General features: G+C 41.4%; 2 protein-coding genes across 4 annotated transcripts in view; one reads left to right on the plus strand and one right to left on the minus strand.

Moving 5' to 3' along the window:
* wdfy4 (WDFY family member 4) overlaps nt 1-5,840 on the plus strand; it is a 38,496-nt gene extending 32,656 nt beyond the window's left edge. For all 3 annotated transcript variants that reach the window (XM_044045549.1, XM_044045550.1, XM_044045551.1), the window contains 9 exons: nt 399-608; nt 701-821; nt 2,105-2,262; nt 2,670-2,828; nt 2,929-3,108; nt 3,367-3,549; nt 4,523-4,610; nt 5,285-5,414; nt 5,546-5,840. In XM_044045549.1, the coding sequence (XP_043901484.1) occupies nt 399-608; nt 701-821; nt 2,105-2,262; nt 2,670-2,828; nt 2,929-3,108; nt 3,367-3,549; nt 4,523-4,610; nt 5,285-5,414; nt 5,546-5,609 (1,293 nt within the window). In that variant the 3' untranslated portion in view covers nt 5,610-5,840. The remainder of the gene's footprint in view (nt 1-398; nt 609-700; nt 822-2,104; nt 2,263-2,669; nt 2,829-2,928; nt 3,109-3,366; nt 3,550-4,522; nt 4,611-5,284; nt 5,415-5,545) is intronic.
* A 2,222-nt stretch (nt 5,841-8,062) lies between these two features.
* vstm4a (V-set and transmembrane domain containing 4a) lies at nt 8,063-22,429 on the minus strand. The gene is made up of 9 exons (XM_044046285.1): nt 17,837-22,429; nt 15,496-15,551; nt 14,037-14,501; nt 10,882-10,935; nt 10,660-10,767; nt 10,529-10,562; nt 10,028-10,176; nt 9,388-9,455; nt 8,063-8,623 (listed from the first exon to the last, which is right to left on the minus strand). Exons 1-9 carry the CDS (start codon nt 22,297-22,299, stop codon nt 8,471-8,473), a joined length of 5,550 nt encoding a protein of 1,849 aa, XP_043902220.1. The 5' UTR covers nt 22,300-22,429; the 3' UTR covers nt 8,063-8,470.
* Between the last annotated feature and the right edge of the window lie 1,136 nt (nt 22,430-23,565).

A 23,565-nucleotide genomic window follows, 5' to 3' on the forward strand; every position in this document is an offset into this window, starting at 1 on the left:
TGGTCATAATGCCCAGTTTTCCTTATTAACTCCTCAAAACCAATCTCTGTGTAATTCAACTGAAACCATTCTTTAATTCTAACATGAAGATATGCTCATAACACAGCTGTGCAGCTTCCTGCTGCTCTGGACTTTGAAATTGACTTTCGGAAAAAATCATACAGTACCTGAATAATTTGATTGGTATTCTCCTAGAAGTTTTTTGTTTCTCTAAACTCTCATATTAACTGCTTGACTGATGGTTCTGGCCTGATTGTAATAACAATAAAAGCTGCACACTGCAGTATTTCTTTACTGTACTGCACAATGCATATACTATATAGCAATATTTAATGTTCCTTAAATAGGTGGTCTGAGTTTGTGCAATAATACTTTGCACTTTTTTTTTTTTGCCTTAGGCCTTGGAAAGTGACTATGTGAGTTCCCACCTCCACCAGTGGATCGACCTCATTTTTGGGTTTCGGCAACAAGGTCCAGCTGCCGTTGAAAGCGTCAACACTTTCCATCCTTACTTCTACATCCAGAGAGGCCGACAGAATCCTAAAGATCCCCTCATAAGGAGCACAATATTGGGATACGTCAGCAACTTTGGCCAAGTTCCCAAACAGGTGAAAAGAAAAAAAAGTGTGACAAAAAATACTTGACTTCTCACGTGCATCATATTTTATTTAAAAATGTGTTATCTGCTTCTTCGTCTTAGCTTTTCACCAAAGCACATCCACCTCGCTTCGGCTCTAAGAAAGACGGATCATCAACACCTCATCCGACTCCATTTTTCTTTAGACTGGACACACTGAAGACCACGACTCAGCCATTCAGAGGTACTGCCATATCATGGCACATGGGAGATAGCAGAATAATTGATTTTAATCTTAAATGACTTTTGCTAAATATGCTTTCCTGCCAAGATTGGCACCTCTCTCATACCTGTGCACTAAATATGAAGCAACAGCCTGTGGTAAATTAACCCAGCTGTCTACCATTACCTCTTGAGATTCTATTTGCCTTTTCTTTTTACTTCTGCACTGGACTCTCTCCTTTTCCATTCTTTATGCAAAGCAAAGCTTGGTGGCTAAGGACTGTAGCTTCATCTTTAGCATACTCAACACAGAAAAGTATTAATATATCATCATATAACCTCATAATCAACAAATATTTCCAAAGTACTGAATCAACTATGCTATTTTTCTGCTGAGTAAACTAAATTCAATCAATTATAGTCATCTGCATTTGGTACTATTGTGTATTGTTCCCCCTTTATTTTATTTCACTCCATTTGATGTCAATTATTATATACAAGATGCTCCCCGGTCTCAAGAGAATCGTTGAAACCGGGCGAGAATGTCCATAGATTAATTTATACTGTAGAAGGGTAGAGGTAGCGATCTGTTAGAGCTACAATATGGAGATGACTCTTCCGCTGAGCCCTACTTAATAATCTGAATATCCCTACAGGCCCACTGAGGGAGAGGAGATGAATCTGCGAATGCTCAGGGAGAGATTCCTGCATATTACATTTCATATTAAATCTTTGAGTGTCTGATCTGATCAATAAGCAGATAGAGATGAATAGGAGGAGGAACGCTGAGACTTATGCAGGCACAAGTTCTTTCTGGGGATTTTAGAAGCAGAACTGGTGAAAGGATGTAATGATTTCTGCCTGTTCCTGCATGTACAGGTCAATTATGGGCACAATTACAGCCTATCTCTCTCACTGGCTCATGCACGCACATGCACAGACAACTTGCACTATCCAGGATGCAGGTGTCCCTGAAGAACAGAGGTTTGCTCAGCTTTATGTAGCCTGGGAATAGTTGTTTTAATTGCCCAGTTTTCAGTGGTCAATTTAATGAAATTCTTTACAAGTTTACGGAGCTACAAAACTCTTTAATGTGATGTTTTTTGAGCAGCCATTACCTTTATTCGGCTGGCCAAGTTTATTCGAGTACACTAAAGGAAGAATGAGGTCACTTTTTTTTACATTATGATTTTTTTATAGCAGCATATAGATTAGCTGACAAAAAAAAAGGAGATCCCTTACTTTCTTTCACAACTTTTTGTTCATGGTTCCCCATTCTCAGTATCACTGTAAATCCCTCTGCAGAGCTATCGAGGGGCCCAGTAGGTCAAATACTGTGTCTGGAAAAAGAGGTCTTGGTGCTGGAGAAGAGCCGTCTCCTCCTGTCGCCTCTGTCAACCTGCTTCTTCAGCTGGGGTTTCCCTGACAACAGCTGTGCCTTTGGAAACTATGTCACAGAGAAGGTACAGTATGCGTGTGGATTGATGCTGTATCACACAGTCCTCTAGGACTGAAAATCTATCAGTTTCTGACCCCCTCTGAAACAAGATGCTTTATCTCAAGTGGTTATCCAGTAATAAATTCTCTAAAATTCTATGAATCAAAAGACTATTGCAATGTATTACTATTTACTAACTATTTTGAATGTGAGGATTGGGTTGATGGTTTAATTAGCCTATTGGGTTAATTAAAAAAATAAAATAAAGAAATAAATATATATATATATAAAATTGCATATTTTAATAAATATTGTCAAAACTGTCTGCCAATCATATCAAGGTTCAATGTGTTTTCGGCAAGTTTGCCTACTAAAAGTTTACCTAATCAATTGACCAATATGTGTCATGATGGTGTCCTTATTTTTCCCTAGACCTTTGCGGTGTGTGAGAGTTTATGTGACTGGGGCACGACGCTGTGCGCAGCCTGTCCTAACTCGATGACCGTCATCACTGCAGGAACCAGCACCGTGGTGTGTGTGTGGGATGTAACAGTCAACAAGGATAAACTCACACACATGAAACTTAGACAGGTTGGTTTGTTAGAGATATACAGCTACATCCAGAGTAAACTGCCACACGCGTAGTATAAACACACTCTTAAACCGTATTTTTTTTTTTCCCCTTCCTTAGCCATTATACGGTCACACAGATTCAGTGACGTGTCTGGCAGTGTCGGAGGTCCACAACATGATTGTGAGCGGCTCCCGTGACCTCACCTGTATTCTGTGGGACATGGAGGAGCTCAGCTATATCACCCAGTTAGCAGGTCACACAACCAGCGTCTCTGCACTGGCTATCAATGAACTCACTGTGAGTCCTCGAAAGTATCTTAGTAATTCTTTAAGTGCTATCCTTCCTTCCTTCCTTCCTTCCTTCCTTCCTTCCTTCCTTCCTTCCTTCCTTTCTTTCTTCTTTGTAATTTTTGGCACTCTGTTTTCATGTTGTTCTCCTCTCATTCAGCATGACAGCATTGGGAAGGGAGGATTCTCATGAGTGACAACATGTACATCGTCTTTGTCTATGTTTTGGGCATAACATGGGTGTCACCACCATTTTGCTCTGTCAAAGGGTGAGATTGCGTCATGTGCGGGACCTGTGCTCTACTTGTGGACCATGAAGGGTCAGCTGCTGAGCTGCACTGACACTTCCCTTGAGCCTCGGACAGACATCCTGTGTGTAAGCTTCAGTCAGCGTCATGAATGGGACTCGAGGAACGTCATTGTTACTGGCTGTGCTGACGGCATCATACAGGTAACCCTATATATAACCCACAATCCTAACCCAATGGCTTTTGCTGCATAAATGAGAAAGAATGTTTGTATCTTTGATACTAAAAAAAGTCCCACACTCAAAATTTGGCTTTGATTATTACACTCATTTGACATGACATCACTTATGTAGTGTCACAATGTTTATTTAAATCTACATGAAGGCGATTTCAAATCATGAAAGAATACACTTAGCCAATTGCAAAGACTGCAATTTAATATTTTTCAGTGTTCCATGGCAATTAAAAAAAAGTGTAATAAATATATATGTTGGAAATAATTCATATCTATAAATCCTCATCCTTACCTTGGAGTATAGTAATTAATATTTTAATAGGGTCAATTAATGCTTCATCTTGTTTTAAAATGACAACACAGTTAATATTAAACTGAAGCTTTACTAATGCTTAATGCTTAATGCTTTTTTCTAAAGAAAAAATTAAAATCTCTAATCAAATTTATTTAGGGAGTTGGCTGACTTTTGACCTGAAGCAACCACAGATCATAACACTGCCCCCATATGGGAGACACTAACACATTAGTAGAGTATTTTTGGCAGGGCAGTGTAGATCAGAAGGAAGATTTGTGTTATGTATTGTACAGTATTCTACTATAACAGTCACTGTTGTGGTATTTCCCTCTGCTGGTGGCTGTTTGAATGTCCATCACAGTATTAATAACAGCATATGGGTTGTGTTGGAGACTGACTGTCCTTGCATAGGATTATTATAAACATGTGGTGCCTCTATGCAATCAAAGCTGTAAACTCTAAATTAGGCTTCACTCGGTGTCCATGCCACATGCACAACACATACACAAATGGTATTATTACTTTATTATTACTTTGAGTTATGGATTGTGTGTGCGTGTACTGGAGCGTGTGTGTGTGTGCGCACGTTTTGTTATTATGTTGAATTATGTCTGATTTTGCCACTCGTTATGTGTCTCTCATACAGATATGGAAGACGGAGTACACCAGAACACAATTACCTGGCCCTCCAGAAGAGCCTGTGTCCCCAGGGCATGACCGAGTGGAGAGAGACGGTAATGTTGCTGTCAGTAGGACCGGATATGCTTGTAGGTGCTGTATTTAAAACAACACAGATAATAACAGAGGCTGACACAAGCACAACCCGAAGACTCTCTGTGATGCAACGGTTTCTTGTCTCAAAAAGAAACCCATCATTATTTAATTAGATAAATCCTGAAGTGTAAGATGATTATTTTTTTAAGCGCTCATTTCAAAGCTAGACAGCGTGGTTTCCAGATGAGAGATTGTAACGCTTACCCCCATCTCTCACTAGCGTTAGGGCTAGCTGAAATTATGTTGTCATAAAGTTATTAAACATAGAGGCAGTAAACACTGATGAGTAATTCTGCTGACGTGTGTGTGCGTGTATAATTTAGAAAGCAATAATACCCAGATCCAATTTGGCATACGTTGGTTACAGCCTCGCATCACCTCATAGGAGTATTATGCTTTGCAAATTACATCGAGACAAGTCTTTACGTAACACTGAGGCGTTTATTTTTGAGGGATATTTTTTCCTCTGTTTAACAGCCTGCTAACTGCAGATAAACGCTGTGTTAATGCACAGGTAATTTGTCGCATTTTTTGTTGTTGTTGTTTCTGTGGGTACCACAGATTGAGTTGCAGACAGTGACTCTGTAATAGATGGAGGAGGATGATGTATTGTCATCTATCGATCTATCCACAGTGAGTGGCCTGCTCCCGGATAAAGGCTGGAAAAGACATCTGGTGTTGTGTCGAGAGCTAAACAGAAGTCGAACAGTGTCACAACGCCACTGCAATAAAAATCCAGCCATCACAGCTCTGGCCATGTCCAGGTACAGTTAAATATCCTTCACAACAAGAGCAAAGGAATGACTCACTTTTTTGTTTTTTTTGTTTTTTAAACAGCTCTGACTTGCTTGTGTGTTTTATTTTTCCATTTTTACACCATTATTTTCCTGTGCAGGAGCCATGCTACTTTGTTAGCAGGCGATGCCTGGGGCAGAGTTTTCACCTGGACCTGTGAGTGATATGAAGCAACATTTCTATTGACCGTATATCCTGAAAGAGAGGGAGAGAGACGTGACACAGAGAATTCATCTTACATCAGCTGAGAATGAGAACTGCTGTATATTAGCTTCCCTGAATTATCCAAGCGGAACGTTACAATATTTTGTACATCCACGTTTCAGACATTGTATTGTTTTTTTTGTGTGTATATACTGAATTTTCACCCATTTGAATTAAATTCTTGATGGCCATTTGCCTGAATCTTCTCATGTTATTCTTAGTCATTTCAATTGTGTCTGAAATCTGAATTTTTATTTTGATATTATCTTATTTTGCTTCGCCTGGGATTCATCAATATGTCCAGAAAACATGCACAGACTGGTTCCTGGCCTCACTTGCAGCAGAGACACTAATCACAGTCAGATTTTCTTTTCTTGTAAGACAAAAACGGTGAAACTCAAAAGATTTTGATGAGAGAAATAATGTAAAAAACACTCTTCTCTTCCAGTTATTTAAATACATTCTTGCTGTGCCGACACAGTTAAGACACACCACAACAAAAACCTGTGATTGAACTAGGCAAAATGAAAGTAGAAGCAAACTGAACCGTTTGATTGATGAACAAGAGTGTGTATGTTCGTCGTGTAATATCTGGTGCTGTAGCAGCGCACATTTTGCATCCAGCATCAGATTGTTGTAAACACGACAGCATGCACAAATCTACCATTTTATCTGGTGAATGTTTGTGGTGTGTCAGGTTTTTAGTTTAGTCGAATTGTTTACTTGGAATTCCGATGTTGGTTTTCCACATAATTTGACTTTGCCTCGCAATGTGAGTATTTAAAGAGTGGCTGGTTGTTTGTCTCTATGTGTCGCTGTGATGGACCGGTGACCTGTCCAGGGTGTGATCCCGGCCTTCACACCCTATGTCAGCTGGGATTGGCACCAGGATAAAGCAATAGAAGATTTATTAATGGATGTGAGTATTTGACTGTTTCTTATTCATGATCCTACACACGTTTATTGGGATCATGTCGAGCATATGCAAGTGCACTGGAGGATTTGTTAAAGTATCCTTTTCTGCTTGTTGAGGCTTTTTGTGTGGAATGTTCGCGGTTAACCAAGGACGGATATTCCTACGTAGCCACATTGGACTGTTTCAGCCTCTGAAATCACTCCACAGCAGCATCACCTGACACATTTCAAGTGAGACAAACTCCCTCTCTGGAAGAAAAGTTGAACGCAAACACACAGTCACCACATCAGTGCGCTGAAGTTAAAATAGGTCATTTAGAATTTTAAACGATGTTAGATTGTGGAGGCTTGTTTTCTGCCTGTGCCTCTCACTTGCACCCTCATGCACATGCACCACTGTTCTCTATCATAAAGCAAGAGGTCTCTCTCTTTAACCTTTGTGTGTGTGGCTAATTGTGCTAAGTGGAGTAGCTTAATAGAGTGGAAAATGGTCCTCATAATTTTCCCAGAGAGCGAGCAATGACCTTCTCTAAAGGCAACGGCCATCTCCATTCTCTCTACCCCGCTGGTTTTATGATATGAAATGTCAAACCATTGAGTTCCTCAGAATAATTAAATCAAATAAATTATTGCACCTAGGCAGAACCATCTTGTAGCCTAACCCAATTATAATGCACTGTAAAGCTAATTATTAACCATGATTACAATTAGTCTAATTTGAATAAATGTAGTCATTAGCAGGTTCATCCTAGTCAGTGAGTCTGAACTATGGGGGATGATCTCTCTCTCTCTTTCTCTCTCTCTCTCAGTCTCTCCCACTCACAGAGAGAAGGCAGTGGATGTGCATCATTCCTTCTCCATGCATCTCTATCTTCATCCCATTTTTCTCACACTGACCTTCACAAAATGGCTCACACCATTCACCTTTACTGGGTACTTGAGCGTTAATGCCTGCTGCTGCCAGGATTCATGTTTATGTCTGTGCCTCTATAAGAGTCTGAAATGAAAAGCAGAAGACACTCCCCCCCTTTTGTGTCTTGTCTTGTTTGTCTGGCATGCAGCTAAACACTGAAACCACATTTTCATTTATATACATGGATTAAAGCAAACTACATGAATCGTTTTCATCACTGAGCTTTAGAAGTGCTGGCTGGAGTATTACTCGTGGACAGATGCGGGCTACCTACGTCCCTCGGTTTCAGTTCATTATACTGAACTGCAGCCTTACGTTTGTCCTCATCACTCTCAGCCCCAAAGAACAAAAATGTTTTTAGTAAAACGTCCTGTTCCCTTGAACAGATTACAGAACTCACACTCATTTCTCCGCCTGTTTGTCAGTCAGTGACTGTGCTGCAGCTGTTTGTAATATCATGTTTTCATTTTTCCTGTCATTTAAAACAGATCTTGGTTGTGACCCCAGACACATTATTTCAAATCTGACAACTCGGCCTTTGAACAGATGATTTGCAGATACATTGATACGAATCTTTCCCAGGCATACGTTTATTATTTCTGTTTATTAGTGCTATACTTGTAAATGCAGTTAAAAGGCTTGGTGTCTTATGACACGGCAGTAAAAGAGAGCCTGGGCAACGGTTTCTTTCCACAGTCTCCAGAGTTTATACAGAATGGTTACCAGTAACAACATTCTTATAAACATCTGGCTCACAGGCCAGCAATGCCAACAAACAAAACAACTGAATTATAAGACCCAAAAAACTGCTGCGCTGGAATGGAACAGCACTGAGGAAACACAAAAGCCTCATTACCAACAGCTGTAACTTACAGCCAAAAAAACAAATGCTAAATGCCGTACTGATAGTTCATAAATATAGTCCTTTTTGGTGCCACTTTGCTCAGTTTTGAGAGCTGAATCTTTGCCATGGGAGGCACCAAGCTGCTGCGTTCACAGCTGTTTCTCCTGGAAGAGGATCTGAGCGTACACTGTGTCCGGGCTTGAGGGTGCAGGGTCAGGACTGGAGGAGGCTTGTGGCTCCGGCCTCGGTCTCACCAGCTCTAGTTCTGCATATGTCAGACTGTCCTCCTGTGATACTCGGGGCTATAGGGAGAGAGCGAGGGAGGGGGTGGAAGCAGGAGAGGCAACATTAGCTCACAGATGAGGCCTAAAATCCCAGCTGTCTTGAAAAGGCAAGTGTTGGATATAAACATTTCATATTCTCCCACTATGCATCTTGTCTGCATTAAATCTTTCTTAGAAGACAGCATTGTTTCACTTTCGGAGGTAAATAATCTCTGAAGTGTTTCTAAGCTGCAGAGACTATGTGTTTACAGGGTTTGCTCGACCTCTTGGATGATTCAGTTTACTCATTTAGTACAAAGGGATTCCTTGGCTGCACTAATTCAATCAGTATGTGAGTGCACAAGAAATGCTCACATCTCTGGAGCAAAATCCCACTCCAAAATCACAAGAACGGCATCAGGAGAGGTACTAATGATCCTTAGTTTGAGTAGTTTTCTTCTGTATGTACTTGTTTGACACTTTTATTGTAGATATAAAACCAATGAAGCACTCTAAATAAATAATTGTGTTTGAGAAGCAATAAAGCTAAATAGAATTATCAAGCTCATAACTGAATGAAGCAATGGCAATAAACTGCTGTAGACAATCACGCAGTCATGAGACAAATTCCCTCTTGTATGTTTCTCAATAACAACTGTGCATAGAAAAAGATATTTTAAAAATGCTAATAAATACATTTTTACAATTAAGTTCATATCACAGAGTTGTACAGCAGCAGACGGAGGCATAACGGAGCGTGTGTGTGTGTGTGTGTGTGTGTGTGTGTGATGAGGGAGACTCACTGCAGCAGATCTCCTCGGCTGAGTCTTTAACCTTCTCGGCTTTCGAGGTCTCTTTGCAGCAACAGGCACTAAAAGCAGAGACACATTTAATTGACTCAAAACAACAGCCAGGAAGGAAATGAATTCGCAAACATGAGTGTTTCTCTTGACTTCAAAATCAAGACTTTGATCCTGCCGTGTTCAGTTAACTTCAGACAGTACAACGAGCAAAGATTTCAACGTTACACGCCACAAAGTTTTATTATCACTCTGTTTTTCTGCTAATCTCTCTGCTGATGTGTTTGTCACTGGCTTTGAATTATGCTTCAGATTTAATGTTCCGCTTTTGCATTTGCTGTATGTCTTCATTTAATGTTTTCTTTACCTGCTAATTCCTTTTCTTTCTATTGCCTGCAGTGTGTTTAGAATTTGAGGAGAATGTCAAACTTGGGGACAGAGCCAGTGTCGTTTCCCTGAAGATTAGTTCATAAAAACGGTTCATCTTGGTTGCATAAAATTATTGTCAACCTAATTAGGTTTTTCCCCTGAACATTTGCCTCTTCAGACTCGTATTCAATTCTAAAAACCTTCAGATGAAACAATCTGAGAAGAAAGAACACTGAGACCAGAGCATGTGAAAACAAATCAAATGCCTCTTTACCTTGGGCTGGTATGTGTGGTGGTGGCTCTACAGGTAGTTTAGGTGGTGGCACGATGGATCGTCTGTCAGTCTTTTGTCTTGTGTCTTTCCTTTGCACTCTGGGAGAGGAACTGGAGGTGCTGCTGGAGCTGGTTACGGTTTCTCCTGAGCTGTAAGGAGCAGACTTTTAATTAGGGTTAAATAGACATCATTTTTGTTTTTTTATTTAACCTTTTATTTAACCCGGTTTAGTCCCATTGAGATTGAGATGTTTTTTACAAGGTCAGAGGTCAGCAACACGTGTCATAATTCAAAACTTCAAAAGACAGATTACAACAATAAATACAAATAGACAATAATTTTGGAATTACAAACATAATAATAATAATAAAAATAAAACTGAAGAGTAATCCAATTTAACTAAACTTTGTGGCTTGACTTGTGATCAAAATGATTCAATTCACATTTGTATAAATTATAATAATTCATTAATAATTATTTATAATTTATTATTGTATATACCTGCTTTCTGGACACTTGACAAGAAGGTAACTGGCTGCAGAGAAAACAGAGGAGAAATCATGTTGTGTGAAACAGTCATTTGTGTAGGACACAAATTCACTATTCACATATATGTAATATTATTTTTTTACCTTTGAGTCTGTGTCTTTTGTAAAAACACTGGCATGTGAGAACCAGAGTGAACAGGAAGATGGAGAGCAAGCCCAGTGAACAGATGAGCACAGCGCATAGATACACATCTACAAAGCAGAGACAGTAGATCGTTAAAAAAGAAAGAACAGTAGAAGACAGTAGAACATTTTGAAGCTGTTACATGGTGAAATGATCAGCGGGTCTGAGAGGAAAAACTGTACCTGATAATAAACGCCACACTCCTTCGCTGCTGCCCTCCTCGTGAGTAAAGTGCACTGGGGAAACAATTGTTTGAGAAGGAATCAGCAAAAAAACCTTCTACACATATTTATATTTGTAAATTGCTGTTGTCTTAGGGCACCGCTCCAATACATCAGGCAGCCACAACAGTTTCTAGAAATATCACAACCGCCGTCATGAAGGGAGAGCTCTGCACCATCAGCCAAACCAACACACACACACACACACACCATTGTTCTTGGACAGTATTTGAGAGACTCCCTGCTGCTCTTTAAATTGTCCGCCTGCTTTTATTGGTCCCGTCACAACTGTGCGTTACAGTTTTCACTGTGACAAGAAGAAGAAGGAAGTCATTGTCAGTATGTGCAAATGAATAATGGGCCGTGTGTAGGTCAGGGGTATTTAACAAGGAGAGACGAGAGGCTATGTACATAAATTACCATCGCTCTCTCTCTGCTCGCCTTAATGAGATTTTAATATGTCTGTTAAAACACAGGTTGATAACCAATTAATAAGAAATGATAAGATATTAACTCTAATTGACTTCTCGCCCGTTTCGAAACAAACGCTCGGTCTGACTATCACACTCAGAGGCCGTCACTTCAGATAGTACAAATGGAATGTGGTCTTTTTCATTTTAACACAGAAATCAATTCTGATTTAAAAAAAAATCAAACTTGTGCCACTTCAGTATGTGACATGAAAGTACAGTGGAGGAAAGGTGTACATGTGTGCCATCACATTCATCTTTTACCTAAAAGTGTTTCAACCATTTCATGCTATATGATAATTGTGGATGGCCACAAACACGTGATTAGGGCACAGCCGATACGTAACAGTCATGAGTTGCCAACCACATACAGTATCTGACCTTCACAGTGCGAGTCATCACGCGCTAAAACCCAACATCTGCTCACTGCATGTAGCCTGAGGTGAACAGGTCAGCTGCTGGGGAGATATCACAGTTCACGTTGTACACATATGTCTGCACCAGTGGCTGCAAAAGAGTTAATCTGAAAAATATGGCTTTTCACAAAGAGCCAAAAACCGACAGGCACAAATTTAGGCTCATCTGCTTTCCCCAGTTGAGCTACAAGACGGAATGCAGCGAAGTCAGCGTTCCACTGAAAAACTAGGGTTTCGAAACCTGATGCCAGAGAGAAGCGAGACTTTAGCCTAACAGTGCAGAATGAAAGCGGAAAGTGTTCAACCATTAAGTCTGGAGTTGGGATTCAGAGATCTGTGGAAAATCTTTTACGAGTAGTCCAGTGATCTGAGTGGGCTGTGGGCTTTTGCTCTGAACTCTGCTGACTGAGGGGTTTCCCTGGATTAAAGTTAGAGCGCAACTCTGTTTTCTTTGTTTACCCTTCTAATGTCAGCTCTTGTGTTTTCTGGTTCTGTGGCCAGATGGATGTCAGAAATGCCTGAGGTTGTGTGGCTTCCTCAGCGGGACGTTTCCCTGAATATAGGGCAGGGCGTTCCTGGACGGCTGTGTCTCACTTAAACTTTCTAGACGGACTAGTGAAAGGTTAACCGTTTGAATAATTCAGGTGTAACCACATAGCACACAATATGTCAGCATCCTTACATCTTTATTGGCAGAAAATCAATATACGTACAACCCATATGTATTTTTATAAAAAATCATTTGGTTTCCTTTGCCTTTTATAATGACTTTAGGTGAAGGCCTTACATGATGGAAGCTCTTACGGCATCATATTTCTTTAGCAGCCAGAATGGACGAGCAAGCCAAAGCATACATTTTGAATGTTGAAGTAGGAGCTTACTATATAAACGAGAAATGAATGAGTGTTTACATGCTTTCTGGTACGTGAAGGCCACTGTAGTTCCCTAATGTGAGTGGAGGAGTCTTCCTTTTGTTGCTATCTGCAGTCTCACCATTAGATGTCACTAGGTCTCAGACACTGGACCTTTCAATCTTTATCCAACAGTTACAAATGTCTTAAACCTTTTCAAAACAGGTACTTTTCCTGACTTTTTTCAGGTGGTTTACTGTTGATATCTGCAGGAAGCTTGGCACAGGCTAAATAACTGGATTTAAAAGTGAATTTTCCCCTGAGGCTAGCGTTACAGTCAACTCTGACGTCATGTCTTTCAGTGTTTTTGAGTTTTTGAGGGAAAACAGGTTACTGCTTCTAACTCAGCAACACTCTACCTTTTACTCCTCTTGCTAATACACACACAGCGTGATATTGTCGAGTGTGGTGTGGCTGTGTGAGCTCATTGTTTTGACATGGAAATGCCAGAGAACTGGGGTCACGCTGAAACACACACAGGCTCCATTACAGAGTCAAAGAATACGTGCAACTCGTTTCTGTTCACCCTTTTACCCCTTTTAATAACAGCTGCTGCTTTTCCTTTATTTCAGTCATTTCTACTGGCAGACAACGGCACGCCAACACTGAATGTGCGGCTGTAAGGGGAAAATCCCTGGAAATGAGTATTCCATGGAAAACATTTTCAGAGTAATTACACACACACACACACACACAGAAAAACAGTTGTTTGACCTTTTCATGTCAGCGACAATGGTTGTGTAAATGTTTTAATTTTAGTACATCTACCTAAACCATGTGCAGTTGAAATCTCATTAAAATAAATGATCTTGCATTGGATCGAACGAAAATGGAAATGTTATTACAATAAAATCAGCAAAATCTGAATTTCTCTAGAATTTTAATTTGTATATTATATATGTGTTAATGTTCCCTGACCTGTGTCTAAGAATTTGTATTCTTTCTTTGTGTATGTTAAGGAATGCGTGTGCATCTGTGTATAGATATTTGTTAACCCCCTGTTTATATCCGGTATAATTTATGTAAGACAAATGATCAGCCTTATTTGCTGTTGCTGTGTGTGGGGAGGCTTTTTTGCAAATAAATAATGAATAAATAAATAAATTTGTCTAATTTGAACCCCCGGGCACACGACAAAGTCCCACACCTGAACTGCCTTTAACTCCAGGACACCTAGACAGCATGTGTTTATGGGAAAATGTCTTAAAACTAAATGATTTAAATGATTACTGAAGTATTTTGTCAGCTGACAAAGTGGCAGAATATCTTTCCACAGACCTGAAGAGGAAAATGTGTTTGTGTTGTACTCCTGATGTTACCTGTGAGCTGAGTGGTGCTGCTACCATTGGACGATGCTCTCCATGTGTTCCTGTGCTTGCGGATCTCCTGCACTTTGCAGGTGTAGAAACCCTGGTCCGTCCCCGTCGCACTGAACATCTGCAGCCGGTAGCGCTCTCCCTCTGTGTCCTCATACAAGCGGAACTTTGGTGACGGGAAACGACGGGTGTAGTTACCGTACAGCTTCATCTTCTTGATACCCATCTTCACGATGAGAAACTGAGAGGACTCGGTGGCAGGTGGAGAGGGAGACAAGGAGGGAGGAGGAGGAGGAGGAGGAGGGATGGGAGTGGGAGCAGCAGGAGGAGAGAAGAACCAGCGCAGGATGAGAACACTGTTGCTCCTCTTCCTCTGAGATACCAGGCAAGACAGAGTCAAGTTGTCTTTCTCTGTTACCATGACAATAGGTCCAGGGGTCACGGTCACATTCAGGGCGTGACATACCTCTGTTGAAACAAAACACATATTTATATATTATGCCTTAAGTTAAGGGTTAAATATTTTTTTGTATTTATGTTTCTTTTACTCTAGTTTCTTTTATTTATGTGTCGTATTTACAAATGAAAACAATTAACCACACAAGAGTGCTATGATCTGGTGGCCCTAGTGACTCCTCCCTGACTTTCAAGTTAGTTGGTGATGAACCACACATGGAAAAAGTCTGTCTTCATTTTCGCATGATGTTTGATTTCCTCCCCATTAGACATAATTGTGGCATTTAGACAAAGTAAGTTTATACACACACACTCATAATGGCCTCTTAGATTTATGGAGCTCACACTATCACTGGTTCCACTTTTATGGCAAATGTTATTCCATCACTGGGTGGGAATGTAGTTTATAATAACAATAGAGCAGAGAGGGGGGAACAAGAAAAGAAGCAAAGCTCCTGGAGTTAGTTGTGTTTTACTGCTAACTCAGAGTCAAGTCTGTCAGACACCAGGTCTGGACACAATATGTGTGATCAGAGAAGGTCTACAGGTAGGAAACATTCATCTTCAGTAGAGAGACACGACAACATAAGAGGGACCATCTGGGCAGCCTTTGCTGTTTTTTGTTGTTGTTGACGTCTGGTCTTCTGCTGTGTGAAGTCAAGAATCTCCCTCAGGCTCTGTCCTTCACCTTTTAATGTCTAAGACCCCAACTAACACTTTAAAGTAAAGGGTTTTTTCCCACAACAAACTTGCATAACTCACCAGGTTTCCTTAAATCAAAACCACATTTAGAATGTCCATATTACCATTTATGCGACAATGACATGCAACTTTTCTTTGTTACTTTGTACTTTTTTGACTTTATTTTCATGCCAAAGTTTCCTCAAATGTATGGTTCTACAACGTTGCATCTCTGACCAGCAGGTTAGCACATAAAACATCTTCTCTGCATGCTTGCTCTCAGTCTGACCTACGTTTTGCGCGTGCTGTTAAAGGGGAAACTTACCTGTGACCAGAGCCTTAGTCAGGACAAGGACCACTATAGAGAAGTACATTTTCCACAGTCAGCGAATCCATAAACCCAGACGACTGCACAGCACTTTAACAAGCAGCTACATTCAAGATAGAGTCTGACTACGACGACCCAACAGAACCCTTATCCACCATTAACTCTTCTCCTCTTTCCCAACTTTTGTGTAATATGAAACAGTAAATGTTCTGTTCCCACTTAGAAACTCCCACTCACTCTCCCAGTGCTCTCTCTCTCTCTCTCCCTCTCTCCCCCCTCTCTCTGTCTCTGTCTCCCTCTCTCTCTGTCTGTGTGTCCTGCAGAATGTAGGAAATGTCATTTCCTGTGTTTCTGTGAGGAGTCTTGGACCAGGTCCCAAACCCCAGAACTCTAAAGCGATGGTCAAGTCTTGTGGTTTGTGTGTGTGTGTGTGCGTGTGTGTGATTTTGAAAAGCTTTCACATTAAAGTGCTGAAAATGCATTTACTCAGTCTAAGTCAAGTTCCTCTCACAGTAAAGGGGCAATGCTTTTGTTGCATCTGCCAAAAAAACAAAAAATAAATACAAGGAGGAAAGGTTGCTGGTCACATGTATGTAGCTGTTTTTGTGCTTACATGCATGTGTTAATGCATTTATGTGTGTGTGTATGTGTGTGCTGGGACCTCTCCCTGTCTGCTGGACAGAGTGGCATGGATTTGTCTCTGGCTGTGGTTGTCAGACTGTCCCAGTGGTACGAAGCCTGCTGCTTTATTGGGCAGCCTAAACTGCTGAGGCAGGGCTTCTGCTGGTGCTTTGAGCTCTGCCAAAGCCAAATGGAATTACACAACAGATTTAACCCTTCATACATATGGCCCATAAAGGACCGTCTTCATGGACGGGTTCAGTGGAAAATGTACCCGCTAGGTTGATGATGTGTTTCAGTCATTTTTAACCAAGAGAAAAAAAATATTTTTTGGTTTGTAAAGTGTCTCATTGTATTATAATTACATCTTTATCTTATCAAGTAGGTACAATTTGGAATATGTCTTCTTATTTGTGTCCTTCTTTACTTGGGGTTTCCCTCAAGTTTTCCTTTTCATTAGTCTTAAGTTCAAGTCTTTGCTGTGGAGGAGAAATTACTCTCCTCTGCCCTGCAGTGGTGAAAGCAAGTTACTGCTTCTCAGGGGGACAACAATAATGCAGGTTACTTTATAACTGAGGAGTATATGCAGGCATTTTCATCAAACATTTAATCTGAGTTTGTGGATCAAGGGAAATCAAAGATGAGACATCTTCACCTTCTATTATTTCTATCATTGGATCATACTCAAACAAATGTTATCTCTTTTTGTGTTTCTGAACTCTCTCAAGACACACTGTAGAGCTCCCCGAACAACACTTTGTAATTGTGTTATGTAGTCAGTAAAAAGACTTTATATTTGAGTCATTCAGAGCCAGGGAACATTTCAAGAGACAGAGCAGGATGCCAGCGGCAGTTATTTTTATTATAGGCCGTTGAGTAGTAAAATAAAATCAACCTGCAGCAACAATCTATCATATTTGCGTTTTGTTTTTATTCATAACCTTTACAATGAGTTTTTTTTTTTTTAAAGATTGTCATTACGATGACAGATTATTTAACTGAATGAATTGTGGTTTCATCGGTTTAAAGTCCATGTCGAAAAAAAAACAAACACCTCTGCTTCACAGCAACACAGAGACAACTTTTAAAAATGGACCACTGCATGAAATTAAACTTTAAAAACTGTAACAATCATATCGCCATGTTTTCACTTTGACACAGAGGTTAAATGCATAAACTATGAGATACACCATCAGCGGGTCTGAAATACAGTAGATGTGGATTTAAAAATACCTCACTCATGCATCACAAAATGACAAAATCATGATTTCTTAAACAAGAAAAAAAAAAAGAAGATAATTCACTTATTCAAGCCTGCCAGTGTAAATGGAGAACAAGATTTCTCCAAGCTACTAAACACTGTTGACGTTCTGGCACTGCAACACTAGGCTTAGGAGGCGGCGCAGTAATGATCACACTCTACTCACAAGAAACATATCTGAGTTTCATACATTCATATGCTAAATGGAATGGTGAACTTAACACAATAAATAGCTAAACAATCATTCTCCAAAATGAAGCAAAAAGCAGCAATTTAACAGAAAACATTCCGAGACTATCGACTTATTCAAGTCTCTTACAAACAAATGCTTAATACTGCATTACATGATCCATTCACAATGCACTTTTGGGTTTTATTTTTTTAAAATCAAATACTACATTTAGCTTTTTTGTAAGCTTTACATTTATACAAATAAATATAAATGTGTGTTTTCACCAGTCAGACACCTCCATGAAGTCTTCCAGTTCACCCATAGTTATTATATCACGGGGCTGATACCGTGTGTGGGCTGAGTTATCATTTTCACAAACTGAGCTTCCTGCAAGCTGGCTGTTTGTGTCACACTCTGGGAACGCCTCATATGAGCCATGTGTGTTGTAAAGTGTGTTATATGTTTTCTCGGTATCATTAACCGTGTCCATGTATGGTGTCTTCTCTGGGCTGTAGCGATGCCCTTCAGAGTTCTCTCGCACTTCAGAGGTCGGATAGCCATAGCTGTGGTTCTCCCTGACAGGCTGTTGGTTCTGGTGAAGTGACAGAGGGGTTGATGACCCATTGGGGGGCACGGAGTTGATAGCTGTAGGTTGGTAACCTTGAGGATACCCGTGATAGCCTTGATACATCATCATGGGCTTGCCAGCCGGAGAGGCTTGGGAGTGGGGATGTTGTGACTTGACTCGCATTTGGGGTTGAAGCTGAGGCTGTTGGTACGTTTGCTGAGGCTGGGGTCGGGAGGTGCTCTGGCCGGACTCGCGCACATTCAGCTGAACATACTTTCCTGTCTCCGGATCAAAAAAAGTCTTTGTTTTCACTTGAACAGGCACATCCACCACAAAATATTGACCCGAGCCGAGGTCTTGCAGCACTTTGCGCTGTGTAAATGGATAAGACTGGGGATAGCTTGACTCTACGTGGTACTGTGTCACTGGAGCTGGATGGGTGGCATGATGGAGAGTGGGAGAAGAGGAAACATGAGGTACCGTTTTCAAAACAGCATTGTGAGAGGCAGGGCTAGTAGGATTGGATGAGGCAACAGGGAGAGTAACAGAAGCAGTGACGTGGGGTGAAGCAATTGGGAGGGAGCTAGCACCAGCTGCATTAGGGGAAGTTTGGACAGAGTGATGAGATGATGGGTGCTCTGTGTGGGAGGTGGGCATACTGACTGGAGCATGAGCAAGGGAGATAGGTGAGGAAAAGTGAGGGGAAGCAACAGCGTGACGGTTGGAGTAATGTACCTCATTTGAGGAGGAGGGAGGACCTCTGCACACTTCTTGAGGAGGTTTCTCAACTCCAGCATGCTTATCTTCTTTTGCTTTGCATAACTCTTTGTTAATCCTCCGAGTCGTCAGCCTTTTGGCTCTCTGCATGGCTTTGTCACTCTTTGGAGGAACAGTTGGCGGCTTTCCCATTGATCGGGACATGTCACTGCTGTAACTACAGGCTGATTCTGGCCTGTCGTAGTCATAGAGGCTCCGTACATCTGCCAGATCTGTCGCACTGGTGGCAAAACTCTCTACACCTTCCGACATGTTGCTGATGATAGAGCGAGAGTCATCTTCATCCAAGGCAATGCTCCTCCTAGAGTAAGGCCTTTGCTGGGGTTGATGAGCTGAATAATCCTGTGATGAAGACGCTGGCTGAGAAGTTGAGAATTCTTTGATAACAGCAAGTCTGTTTGATCTTGTGTCAGCACCATGTCTTATTAGCTCCTGCTCTTCCTCTCCTCTTTCTGACACCCTTTCGATGGGTGAACCCACACGGAAATCATCTCCAAAGTTCTTATGGAAGCGTGGTTTGACCGGCTTGGTGAAAGAGGAACCTCTGATGGTGTTATCCTTCACCCTAAACATTGAAGGCTTAGCTCCCAGAGCAGGCGAAGAGGTGTTGGATCGGGGAGCTGGAGATGCAGAGCCATGTGTCCTATAATGCTTTGTGTGTGTTCCTGAGTCCTCCGTTGAGTCACATTCTGGTGGGTTGTGTTTCTGTTGGGAAGGAAATGGGGAGCATACTTGTCTTTCTTTGGTTTTTCTTTCTGATTCTGTTGAGTTGATGGCATAATACTGGAGAGCATCCATCATCTGTGCGGCTTTTCGCTGCTCTTCCATCTGAGTAGCTCTCTCTGTTTTTCTCTGAGTAGCAAGTTTTTCATCTTCCTCACTCGCTGTGGCCTTGATCTCATCTTCTCTTTGAGTTAGCCATTCTCGCGCTGCTTGACTTTCTCCCTCAGCCTTGATGTCCTCAAGTTGAACAGTTCTCTCCTCTTTGGCTTGTTTATCTACATTTTGCTTTGCAGCTGTTTTCTCTTTTTCAACAGCTTTCCTGCCCCCCCCTCCCTGAGCTCTTTTCCTTTCTTCCAAAATTTCAGCAAGTATTTTCTCCTCGGTCTGCTCGATTTGTTTTCGTTCTTCAATCAGGACATCTTTCTTTCGCTGCACTGCTAGTGTGGCTCTTCTCTGCTGTTCTTCTTGTGCAGCTATCTTTTGTTTCTCAAGTACAGCTCTCATCTGCTGTTCTTGTGCAGCTATAATATGTAGTTCCTGTTGTGCATCCCTCCTCTGCTGTTCCTCTCTTGCAGCTCTCCTGTGCTGCTCCTCATGCGTGACACCCCTCTGCTGCTCCTCTTGTGTGGCTCTTCTTTGCTGCTCATGTTCAGCTCTCTTCTGCTGTTCCTCCTGTGCAGCTATTCTCTGCTGTTCCTCTTGTGCAGCTATTCTCTGCTGCTCCTCTTGTGTGGCTCTTCTCTGCTGTTCCTCTTGTGCAGCTCTCCTCTGCTGTTCCTCTTGTGCAGCTATTCTCTGCTGCTCCTCATGTGCTGCCATTTTTTGTCTCTCAAGCGCCACCCTTCTTTGATGTTCTTCTTGTAAAGCTCGTCTCTGCTGCTCCTGTGCAGTGCTCTTTTGTTTCTCAAGCACAGCTCTCCACTGCTGTTCCTCTTGTGCAGCTCTCTGTTGCTGTTCCTCTTGTGCTGCTCTCCTCTGCTGTTCCTCTTGTGCTGCTCTTCTCTGTTGCTCCTCATATACAGCCCTCTTCTGCTGTTCCTCTTGTGCAGCTCTCCTCAGCTGTTCCTCTTGTGCAGCTCTCCTCTGCTGTTCCTCTTGTGCAGCTCTCCTCTGCTGTTCCTCTTGTGCAGCTCTCCTCTGCTGTTCCTCTTGTGCAGCTCTCCTCTGCTGTTCCTCTTGAACAGCTACATTTTGTTTCTCAAGTGCAGCTCTTCTCTGGTGTTCCTCTTCAGCAGATCTTCTCTGCTGCTCCTCTTGAACAGCTAACTTTTGTTTCTCAAGTGCAGCTCTCCTCAGCTGTTCCTCTTGAACAGCTCTCTCCTCTTGCTGTTTCAACCTCTTCTTCTCATTTTCTTTTAACTGCTCTTCCTCTCTTCTCAGTTTTGCTCTTCTCTCTTCCTCAGTTTTTGTTCGCTCAGTTTCTTTCACTTTTCTTTCTCCTTCTCTTAGCTTTGCGCTCATCTCTTCTTCTTTTGGAGCAGCTCTGTTTTCTTTCATTTGTTTTGCTTTTTTGTCTTTCTCTGCTCTTTTATCGGATTCTCTCTGTTTTTCCCGCCTCTCCTTGATCCTAAGAGCTATGGCTTCCCTCTCTTTTGCTCTCCTCTCCTCTTCTCTCTGAGCTGATCTTCTCTCCTCTTCGGCTAGAGAAGCTCTGCTCTCCTCTATGATGCGTTTTTTCATGATTTCTTCTGCCCTTTTCTCTTTTTCTATTTGCGATGCTTCTTTCTCTGACTGTTTTGCTGTGGTTTCGTCATGCTGAGTTGCAAGCCCTTCTTGACTTGGCTTTTCTTCTCTCTCCTCTCTTCTCTTAATCCATTTGTCATCAAGTGGCTCAGCTTTTCTTGGAGTTCTGCTGTCATCTTTGTGCTGTTCATGTTTTTCACATGCATTAAAGTTCACAGGTGACATTAGATGTTGTGATGCAGATGTATTTCTTGGCCTGTTGACTGCAGCAGATGGGAATATCGTTTGCAGGTCAGAATTGTCTGACAGAGGATTACTTTGATCTACTTGTCTCTGAGCTTCAGTTCTAGCCACTTGCTCTTCACGTCCCTGGTTCTTGCAAAGAGTTGCTGGTGACTTCATTCTTTCTTTGAGACATTGAGTATGTTTTTCTCCAGTATCTGATATACCTTGGGTTTCTGGTTTCTCTTGCTTTTCTTTATCTCCCAGTTTGAACATCCCAGTTCTTTGGTGTTCTTTTTCTGTGATGGGAAATACTAATGCTTTTGGCTCTTTGTTCACCTTGGCACTCATCTCTGGTTTATTTGGCATTTTCTTCTCTTTCACGGGGTATTCTTTCTGGTCAAGAGTGAACACTGGACGTCTGCTATGGCGACTCTGTATGAGTGGAAAGAATCCTTCCTTTTTCGGTGGGAATTCCTGGATTGTGCTTTCCTGCTCTTCTGAAACAATTACTTTTAATCTAGCATAGTCTGCAATCGCCGATATTTCAGGTATTGTGGATGATTTCAGTTTTGGTTTAACTCCAGGTTTCTCACTGACTGCATTATCCCTTGTTTGGTCTGAAGTTCTTGAGCTCTGGCTTTCCCTGGCTGATAAACTAGATTGGCTCACAGTCTGTTGTTTAATCTTTTCACTACTGTTCTGTCGCTCCGTGGGTGTATCAGTCTGTTTTGAAGCTAGCTTGTCCTCCGTTGCAAAATTTTTCTTTTCCATGTTTTCATCTTGACCTTTTATTTGACTTGATTCCAGTGTTTTCTTTATAATGGGATCCAACACAAAGGCTTCATATTGCAATTCTTTGTAGGGTTTGTTGCTGACAGGAGTCTTATTTGGTAGTGGCCCTGGAAGTTTGCACTATTGTGTAGTTCGTCATTTGTTTCTTCTGCTCCTTGCACTTGAAAGTAGTCTCCCTCCATGGCTTTGATCTTCGATTCAACGACCACGTTCTCCCTCTCTTTTACTGTTTCAGGCTTTCCATTTCCAGTTTGCGTTCCATTTGTGTTGCTGTGTTTGCTGTTTTTTAAAGAATCAGACAGTTTTCTCACACTAGCCAACACACGCTGTACTCCCAATTTGTCTTCCACCTGTCTGTCACTATTTGCAGGAGCGAGGTCTTTGATTCTGTCATTGTTTGAAGTGTTCACTCTTTCTTCATGCCTTGGTGGTGCAACTTCTTGAAGCTCAGTAGCTTTGACCACATCAGAAGGAACAACTGTGACACAGTGTTTTCCTGCTATGATGTCCTGCTTGTCCTCCTTAGTTACTGATGGCACAACTCTGATGGCAATGCTGTCTATATGCACATCGTCCACTTGACTCTTTTTCTCTGTGAAGGTTTCTTTGTACTGTAGTTTTGGAGTTACACATCTGTTTTGATTTTCATTTAAAGAGTGAGGTGGAGGGGTTGAGTCTTGTGTTTTCTCATCTAATAGTGTTGCACGCTTTCCATCTATGTTCCAGCTTTTGGAGGGATTTATGCAAGTCATTACGTCTTTTGTCGATGAGAGCTGAACATCATGTTTTATCGAAGACTCAGCATCTGTTCTGCCAGAGTTCGTCTTGAAATCTGTTCTGGTGTTATCCACTTTGGCCATGAACGTATCATAGGTATGTGCTCCTTGTGTTTTTCGTGAATTTATCTCTTCTTCTGCTTTCATTGTGGTCTTTGCTGAGTTCTCTTTTGGCATTTTGTTTGAGGGGTCATTCATGCTACTTTCTATCATGCGCTGCTTAGAGAGAAGGGGTTGAGTTTCAGCCAGCACTTTATTTTTAGCAGGTGCAGTGACTGTGGCTGGTACACTTTTTTCAGTCATTGGTTTTTGCAGTTGTGTTTCTCTTTGGTATTTTGTATTTATTGAAGAACTCTCTTGAAGATTTGCGTCTTTCTCAGTGACACGCTCTGAATCATTGTTCTTTCTTTTGCTTAAAGTTTGGGGCACAATTTCAGGAGGATTCATTTTAGTTTGATCTTTCTTCTCT

This window comes from Solea senegalensis, linkage group LG15 (assembly GCF_019176455.1).
Source record: "Solea senegalensis isolate Sse05_10M linkage group LG15, IFAPA_SoseM_1, whole genome shotgun sequence".
NCBI lineage: Eukaryota > Metazoa > Chordata > Actinopteri > Pleuronectiformes > Soleidae > Solea > Solea senegalensis.